This window comes from Dermacentor albipictus, chromosome 2 (assembly GCF_038994185.2).
Source record: "Dermacentor albipictus isolate Rhodes 1998 colony chromosome 2, USDA_Dalb.pri_finalv2, whole genome shotgun sequence".
Classification (NCBI taxonomy): domain Eukaryota; kingdom Metazoa; phylum Arthropoda; class Arachnida; order Ixodida; family Ixodidae; genus Dermacentor; species Dermacentor albipictus.
In genome coordinates this window covers 147,670,859-147,680,506 of record NC_091822.1, presented here as the reverse complement: position 1 = coordinate 147,680,506, position 9,648 = coordinate 147,670,859, and the positions used below count along the sequence as shown (strand labels likewise).

Below are 9,648 nucleotides of genomic sequence, written 5' to 3'. Positions count from 1 at the left end.
AGAAGATGAAAAGTTCTACAGCGTTTAAGCAGTCGCTTCTAGAAAGCTTCGCTTCACCATAGATTTCAATATGTGCTTTCGAACTGCGTAACTATATATTTTTTTAATGTTTGGGAGAGGAAAATAAACGTTGGAAGGGTTATGTCGAACGCTAAGAAATACGACAGAAGACGGTAGAAGATGTGTGTATGGATGCATTTCCAACAAACGAGTGATTGTTGTCGAAGGTACAAAGGGATATCTCGACGTTTTCGAAAGCATGCCGAAAGACGTCACCGCAATCAAGACGAGCATTATCTAAATTTAGTCGAAAGGTATTGAAACATATCGAAAAGTAACAAAGAAAGGGAAAGGTCAAAAGGCTATTTTTCAACTGACCAAGAAGTAAATTTTTTTCTGTGCATAATACGTATTCCCACGCGACGCTGTTGACCACTTTGACGGTGCGGGAGGCACTTAGTGTTGCTAAAGACCGGATTACAGCGACTACCACATTTACCGACGTGCTGTTGGCGGTAATCCGTAGATAGGATGGGATAGATAATCCTTGGTAAGTAGCCGCGCCACAGACACCGCTGTACGAAATCTCGACGTATTGGCCACTCGCTAACTGTGGCACAAGCTAAATTCGCTTGATTTCGAAGATGTCGTCTGCACGGAAAGCTCCAACGGTCGCGGGTTGCGCTTTGGACGCGAGTTCACCCGAAAAAGAAAAAAACGGAACGAAACGAAAGCGAAAGGCGAAGCGAACGACGCTCGCCCCAGAAGCGGGCGGCGCTCTTCGCACCACAGCCTCCCGCTTGGCGTCGACCAATGGCCGATCTCCCGGCGCCATGACGTCATGGCTTGATCGATGCGCAACATCTGAGCCTATATAACGGGGAACCGATTCCGGTGCCGGGACGGTCAGACTTTCTCTGCCGCCTCAAACTTCGAAACCGACGCGGACGGACGGGCTGCTCATTCCCAAACGACTCGCACAAGAGAGAACGCGCGCGCTTCTGTCGTGTCGCATCGGCACTTTTTCTTGTTTTCGCGGCGCTTTCGAAGCTGATAAGTTGGCGACGACAGGAGGCGGCGTACGATCCTTGAAGGCTCTGTCTTTGTTTCTCGTTTCTTTCCTTTTTTTCGCTCAAACGAAAGCAAGAATAAGGGAGGGTGCGGATCAACACCCTTCCGGCTGGTCATCCGCGTAAATTTCCCAGGTTCTTCCGTCGAAGAGAGAGGAGGATAAAAGATCTTTTTTTTTTCCTTTCTGTGACGAACCGTTCGCGGTGATCGCTGTTTGTTCGATCCCTCTTCCGTACAAGACGTTCTCTTGAGTGACTGGGAGACGTCACAGAGACACCATGCGCCACCCCTGCGCATTCGTCGTCGCTTTCAGCGTGGCACTGGCGCTCTTGGTGAGTGAGGCAGACTGCTTTTTCTTTCTTTTTTTTTCTTCCTTTTCTGCGAGATATTGTAAAATATGCTAAGTGGAAAAGTTGAGTGGCTTCTCTGTTGCCGGTTTGCCTCTGATCGAGACCGTGTTTGCGTTTGAACGCAGCGAAATATTTGCTTATGATTAATTGGCAAAACGGCGAAAGCAGGCAGTGCAACGGGCGTTGCGAATGCGCAAGATTCACGCCAAACAGACGTATATTTAGTGCGTTATGTGTGAACAACGTCGTCTGGAACCGACCAAGATTTCTGCCTTCTGTTATAGTTACCGTTGTTGTGCTAGTTGCTGTACTTTGAATAGCCTGTCACAGAAACAACATCTGAAAGAAACTAAATACAGGCCACCCTTGCTGAAACTATGTTTCGTGCGGGTGAATTACGTTCCAAATAGAATTACCCTCATATAAATAATTAGTCACGTCGCCAACAGACGTCGGTGTAAATTGAGCATTCACGAGCTCGCCTCAAAAAACACGAGAAAGAAATCCCGTGGCTTGCAAACCGCGCTGTACTATACTATGAGTGCCGTTAAAGGTTAACTCGTGAGCTTTCCGCTAATACCTCGGTAGGTATTATCTTACGGCATCAGTGCAGGGTGCGGACCGTACCACAGTGTGTTGTTCCTTCTAAAATAGGATTTCGGTTTGTTTCCAAACATGGCTGAGATCGGCTAGCCTCGGCATGTAAACGCGGGCGCGGTGCAAAGGGGTATTACGTTTAAGACAAAACAAAAGATCAAAGCAGTGGCGCGCTTGCAATACCTGTGAATAAGGTAATGTGCTTCTTTGCACCTGCATACTGCATTCTTTGAAACAGGGCGTATTCAGCGCTCCTTTCCCATTTTCGTAAATATGTCCGGGAAAAGTTAGCTTATCTTCAAAAATGCGATTACGGCATACACTTTAAAAATGTAGCACCATTGTCGTTTTCTGCAAACACGCTTTGTGATAAAAAGTTAGAAAAGAGAACCCGTGCTATCCTTTTAACGCACGAATGTGCTTCGATCGAGGACGCACGAGGAAAGAGGTAAGAAAGTTTGCCCGAGTGCGAGTCCAGATTTTTTCTCGTTTCCTTTTGCACAATTCCACTCGCTTATTGTTTCGTCGTGTGAGCCTGCGAAGACGTTCTTTCTTTGTGCACTGATAAGGAATCCTGGTTTTAAGAAAAGTTGTTGCGAATGTTTTTTTTTTTCCTTTTTACACCCTAACCCGTAAGTATTTTGTGATTGGAAAGATCTGTACTGAAATATTCGTATTAGGTTCCGCCTTTAATACTTCATCGCTTAAGATAACTGTCTCATGGCAACTTTTGATCACGTGAACGCGCCTCATTTCAACGATCAGGGCATCTCGAGGTCATTACAGCGTGCGAAGCTTGACTAGCGCTGTAACTAAACTTAAATGGCGGGCAGATGGCAGATGACCAAGCCACAAAACATCTTATACAGCACCGTGCTCTATCTGCTGGTTTTATTAAAAACGTATTGTTGTTTTTTACTGACTTGCGAAAGTATCGGAAGTTTGGCCACTGATGAGCTCGCTGCTCTAAAATCGTAGCTACAAACAAACAAGAAACACTTTGTATTGATGATATTCCAAAGGTAAGGAGGTTAGCGGAAGAAATATATCCAGTTTCCTACCTTGCACTGCAATAGAGGTAAGGGGAACCATAAAGAAAAAAAAGGTACAAAAAGAGAAAAAAGGGGGATACAAGAAAGCGTAAAAAAGTTGATTCTACTTGCTAAAAACTTCACATGAACTTGCAAATTCATACATCTATGGGTAATGCGTTGTCAGCGCCTGACATGAGACGAGCATTTGTACTCTATACTCGTGCTGATACAGCTTAGCACACAGTAAAACGCATAAGAAGCCCCTGACGAGGAGCAGTTATAAGAACATCAAACTGAAATTAAAAAATAAATAACATTACACCAAGGCACGCAAAATGACCCGTAATATTCTATCAGACTGCAACGCGACTTTCCCGTGTCAGTGAGGTTTAAAGACGTGCTTTCTCTCCTTAACTCTCTGCCGAAGGAAATAATTACTAGCTGCAGACATAATGTGAAAATGGCGAGGCTGAATAGTAATCGCTGTGCACGCTTGCTATCAAGTGAAATAAAATAATATGGCACGATTCAGTTCAATTCAATTACCTTTATTTTTTTCTTTACGTGAGAGGAAGGAGCTTTTACTAAAAGCTACTGCATACAGTAGCTTGACGAGGAGAATGCGCCCTCGACACGATGGTAACAGACCGATTACGATGCAGATACATACAGCCACAATGAAGAATTAAGGTACCATGGTGAAGCGGAAGAAGTACAAAAAAAAAAGAAAACAAAAATTTCTGTAACACGCGAATGATCTGCGCATTTTTCTTGGCTTTCAAACAAGGAGCGCGCGGTTGAAACTTTTTCACGTAAGTGGGAGAGGGGGGTGTTGGAGAGCGGGGTTGTTGCCACAAACGCAGCTCCGTTTGAGACTTTACACCAATCTGGACAGTTCCCTCTTACAAATGCATTCTACTATTAGAGTAAACAACAAACAGTCGCATCACAATGACGACGGCATATAAATTGGTACACGGCTTAGAGGAACGGTCCTTTGAGAATCAACAGAAAAAAAATTTCTTTATGATTCCTCTACTTGAAACAAATTAAATAAGTTGCGCTACAGCTTTTGACAAGAAATTACTATACAACATCCTCGCGTGAAGTGCTTCAGCAAGGAACTTAACAATGCTAGCAGCCAGTCTTAGCCGGTTAGTTCGCGGATGGTTAGCGTACCTTCATGCTACAATCGGACGGCGCCGCAAATTCACAGCATAGCTTTATTTGAAGTCGTTACGATAGGAATCGGACTCCGGTGAACAGGCCTACTTATTTACGATTCTGCCTGTCCTTAAGGCGAATGCTTTCCGGTGAGCTCATTCAGCTGAGTGCCTTCTAATGAAATAAAGAGAGAGAATGAATTTTAATAATGCAAGGTAGGACAAGGGCAACGTGCACCGAGAATTATCGGGCTCCGAATGCCGTCGACGTAATGGACTAGTAGTTTGTGGGCCTTCCTGCCGTAATTGCTGCGAGACTTTTCCAGGCTTTCTTGTTGGGCAGTGGCCCAATGTTGCATGAATTTGCAGTGCCGCCTGTCCCGGGCTCAGGTTCCATGTTCTATAATTCATTATATTGTGTACTTATACTCTATTCAATCAGTGTCGTATATTTTACACCGGGGACTACTTTGCTAGCGGGAAGAGAACAATAAGAGTTTCAAGCCATTTACAGAATAAGTCGGTGTTACCAGCGTTGCTCTGCAATATGTTTGGCAATGTCATAACTTCAGCAAAACATTAAAAGAAACTTGCTCGGGTGAGTCCCTACCAAAAAGTCTGTAGAAAGTGTACAGGTTGTAAAAAAATGGCATAAAGTAAAGGCAGGTCGTAAAAACGTCAAATTTAAAACAAGCTAATAGCGCAGTCACTTGAAGTTCACATTTAGCTCAATTAAGCACAGTCTACAACACAATGTATGCAAGGTTACACAACAAGTTGTGATCAGATCAAGGACATTTTAGGCACACTTCGCAGAAGGTTTAAGGGCATCTTCTTTTGTAGTAATAAAAAAAGATAACTTGGCCTTGTGTCACTTTTCTGTACGTCCCGTTGTTTCGCGTGGTTCTTAAGGTGTCAATAATTGCTTTTTCGGGAAAAATCCTCGTTCAGTTACGATTTTAGGCTAGCGTCGTGTCGCATTCCACCCTAATTTTGCAGCCTCCGGTTCCCTCCCATGCTCCTCCATTATTTTACGTTTAAAAGGTGGCATCGGCCACGGTTGCGCCGTGACTGTGGCAAAGCTATGATGTGCTATGTAATCACAGGAACAACGATAGCTGTGCATTCGCTTCTTATCAAATGCTTTCGTGGCATATATTCAGCTACCAGTTCGACACTGGTATGTGATTAGGGTGCCGATGATAACTGTGGCATTGTGCATGCAAACATGAATAGTTATTTTGTCAAAAAAGAAACAACGTAATTGCCGCATCTGCCATGGAAACTAAAAGAAAAAAGAAATTAGCTCGAAGTATCATGCGACGCTTGTCTGATTGCTAACCAAAAGAAATACTTTTCAGAAATTCACCACAATGTGTCACTGCGGTGCGATATCCTCAACTGCATTATGTAACTAGAAGCCACGTCACCGATGTTCATGAAAATCAGAGAGCCCAGCACCAGATAAAGTACACCTGTCAGCCGCAATGCCTAGACAATCGTGACGCATGCAGTAACGCACAACTTCTCTCCTTTTTGAAAGAAAAAAATCTGTCTTGCCCGAAAGGCGAAGTATCGATTGCGACAGAAAATTAGTGCACATCTATACGAATCAAGTATAGTAATTTTATCAGGCGCGTAAACTTGTTAACATAGGCGGACTAACTAAATTAACAAGCACGGTGTCACGCGCTCACAAGCAAACATGAACGCATCTCACTCGATGACCACGGAAACTCGCTGTCAAAACGCTGGAGCGAGGAAGCGCGGCAGCAGCAGCGAGCGAATTTACATTCGTGTTGCGTCTGGCATCAACGCTAGCTAAGCCGCGAGAACACAGCGCGCGGTGGGCTGTGTTCCCGTCGCAGGTAGGTTTCAAGATACAGCGGCCCGGGCGGGTGCGCGCGGCCGCCCGGGCCGGTCGATGTGGAACGCCACTCCCCCCCTCCCCCCCCTCCTTACCTTCGTCCCGGGGCCTCGCGCGACGGAAGTCGGCGCGCTTCCTCCCCGCTTCCCTCCCTTGCGTGCGCGAGATGGAGCCACGATCGCCGGCTCACCCTCAAAACAAAAAAGAATTAAATATGGGGTTTTACGTGCCAAAACCACTTTCTGATTATGAGTCACGCCGTAGTGGAGGACTCCGGAAATTTCGACCACCTGGGGTTCTTTAACGTGCACCTACATCTAAGTACACGGGTGTTTTCGCATTTCGCCCCCATCGAAATGCGGCCGCCGTGGCCGGGATTCGATCCCGCGACCTCGTGCTCAGCAGCCTAACACCATAGGCACTGAGCAACCACGGCGGGTGCCGGCTCACCCTCGCACGCTTTCACTCGCGCATACAGCATACGGCGCGCAACGACGATTGCATTGCCCTTGGACTTTATACGGAAGCGCACGGCGACGCCAACGCCGACGACAGAAATTCGCCTTGAGTGTTCGAATGGTTGCCGTCGCAATAATAATCGTTCGCATACGTCTGAGAATGATTACGCCGAAACTGACGCAACACGGAGCTATAAAAGGCTTACTGCGCGTGACATCGCTCCAGCTATCCCGTCACTGCAATATGAAACAAAGCTGTATTTTTTCGTTTCGCGGAGGTAGGGTCCGTGTCAAGTTTTAATAGCTCCACCAAGTAAAGTAAACTAGGTTACTAGCAGATTCCAGCACAGAGATTTTGATTCCACAAATAAGCAAACCAAGGCTTGCGAGAGAGTCTGCTAAAGTTAGGTCTGCTAAAGCTATGAACAGCGCGCACCTAAATCTGAAATCTACGCTCTCCGCTTTTCTATAGCTCCCTTTCTCGCCCTCATCTAGCAGCCGGTGAAGGCCGTGCAGGAGAACCTGAGAGAGCTATAACGGTTAAAAAAAGGACTCAGCAAGACGAAATGAAGCCTGTTCCTTGTTGCTCCTCTGGCAACGAAAGCTTAAACGAGCTGGTTCGAAATCTGGCGGCATTCACTGCGCATCCACATTCGTTCCTGCGGGCCGCCGCGGAGAAAGGAGACGTCGTTAACGGACGCGGCTTCCTGAATCTGCCGGTGCAGTAGAGGTAGCAGGAATAACGAAGGATTATTCCGCATGAACGTAGATCCGTTGACTTGCCGTGGACAACTTCTTAACGACTACTTAATCTCTTGTTTTTTTTTGTTTTTTTTTCTTTTTTGCCCTCACGCGATCAGAAAGAAAGAAGGCACAGCAGGATAGATACAGGAGTTGCTGTACTGCCGCGCTAAAAAAATAAAAAAAAGTAAACAAAAGAAGCGATTACACCTCGCATTGTCTATGATATGTATACTTCATTTTTCAGACTTTCTACAGCAAAGTGGCGGCAGTGTGGGTCTTTCTGTAATCGAGTTTATAAAGATATTAGCCGAGTCTTAATCTCTGCACTCTTAGCTTTAAGGTTTCTCATTTGTCGCTTTGCTTTCCTTTCTTTCAAAAGAATAAAGAAACAAAAGCACCTTAACCGTAGCTCGCGGACGTGATGCGTCGGAAGATTTCGTTCGTTTCGCTTCTTCTTTAACCTGAACGCGCAGATGGGATAAAAACGAAAAGAAGAAAAAACGTACACCGACGCTTGTTGACGGATTTTGCAAGCGACAACCGGTAACTCGAGATTATCCGCGTTCTTCCGTTGGACATTGAGATAACACGCTCGCCGTGGATTCACATTATGTCTGCGTCGAGAGCGCGGAAGCCTGAGTCGTCGAAACGCGCGTTTTGAACCGAAGCGGATGGAAGTCCGTCATTATTTCGGAGGGAGGACATTGTACGAGAGATATCGCGACCGGCATGAAATTACATACAAATTTATCCAAAGGAAAACAAAAAAGACTGTTGCTGCAGCAGCTCAACCGGCTAAAGAATGTCCGGAAGATGCGAGCTTCGCATTAACAACTTGTTGACTTGCGAACTCTACAGCGGGACAAGGGATTCAGTTCTTCGGCTCAGTAAGCCGCTCTTGCTCTGTCCGCGTTCTGTCTTGTTGTCGTAGCTCGGAGGTATCGTGTAGTCACTAATTTCAGCAGGACTGTGGTGCAAGTGTTCTGTTTTTAGGGAGCCTGTTGTGTGCGACGTATCTATACGGGGAAGCTTTAAACCAACGTTGAGGTGGGTTATGTATAGAGCTAGGATGTCGCGCGCGTATAACGGCAGGTGAACATGAGCGCTTCCTTCGTGTGTGCTTTTCCCCCCTTCTTCCTATCTTCCGTTTCTATGTTTATGTTCCCTCCTTTCTAAAGAGTGGAGGCCAGGCGTTGTGCCCCCTCCCGGTGGGAGTTGGCAGCCTGCTCCTCACTCTCCCTTTCCTGTCAAGTGTATATATGTTTTGAAAACTAATAATAATAATAATAATAATAATAATAATAATAATAATAATAATAATAATAATAATAATAATAATAATAATAATAATAATAATAATAATAATAATAATGATGATGATGATGATGATGATGATGATGACGATGATGATGATGATGTACCACCGATTGACATGAACAATTATGCAAGACCAACTAACCAACAGCAGTGAATCTTCTTTTTAAAACAGGTATAGAGTAACGTACAAAGTTGCAATCATTTGTAATCACGATTTTGTTGCCAGGGAGAGAATTTGCCCAGTAGTTTATTCAACCCAGATAGCATCGCGAATTGTCATTCGCAGAAGCGTAACGGTGCCTTTTCTTTCCGTGGCTTTCGCTTGTTTTGAACAGAATGGGGCTTCGTCTCAGAACGGATGAATCTTTCATAGCTTCACCTATGAAGGCTACGCCTCATCATAGACAAAGTGCCACTTTTTGTCTGTGTTTTTCAATACAGCGACGCTGTTAGCCTCTCGTTGGTCGCAATTTTTTCGTGTTCGCGGAGAAAAAATGCGGGCCGATTCCGAAGGTGGCACAATACCGCGCCGACCCGCGGCGGAGATTCAAGCACTCAGCAAAGTGAAGCGAAAAGTGCATGCATTCTTCGAAATTGCGCATACAACCCACAGAACAGCATTCGTTTCATCAAAGAACACGCACAAAACAAGCACCTGAGCCGCATAACTAATGATAAGGCGCTGCTGATAACAATATGCCAAGCACGTAGCGCTCCCCGCATACCTTTCCCGGTGAAGAATACTGCTGCGCAAACTGCCACGGCGACGGCATCTAGCGACTGATTTCATTGTTGTTGTTGCACTGCCACGGGTACTCAACGCATAGCTAGGACTCTCAAGGAGCAGCGTAAATACGAGGAGCGGCAAAGGGAAAAAAAATTCACGCAGAAACTCATCTGATAGTTGTCTAAGTACGCTCAAGCATTGTGCCACTTGCTCATCTCCACGCGGCCCGGTGTCATTATCAACGTTGGGGAACTTGATCTGACCAGTATAAAGCCTTATCAACCCTCATCGGTCGTTCGCTTATCCTGTCGGATAGCGAA

The 9,648-nt window shown here is 45.6% G+C and overlaps 1 protein-coding gene across 2 annotated transcripts in view; it reads left to right on the top strand.

Annotated features, from left to right (window-relative positions):
- The first annotated feature begins 906 nt into the window (after positions 1-906).
- Positions 907-9,648, top strand: part of LOC135899788 (uncharacterized) — a 180,556-nt gene continuing 171,814 nt past the window's right edge. For both annotated transcript variants that reach the window (XM_065429118.2, XM_065429116.2), the window contains exon 1: positions 907-1,403. In XM_065429118.2, coding sequence (XP_065285190.2) covers positions 1,350-1,403 — 54 coding nt within the window. In that variant the 5' untranslated portion in view covers positions 907-1,349. The remainder of the gene's footprint in view (positions 1,404-9,648) is intronic.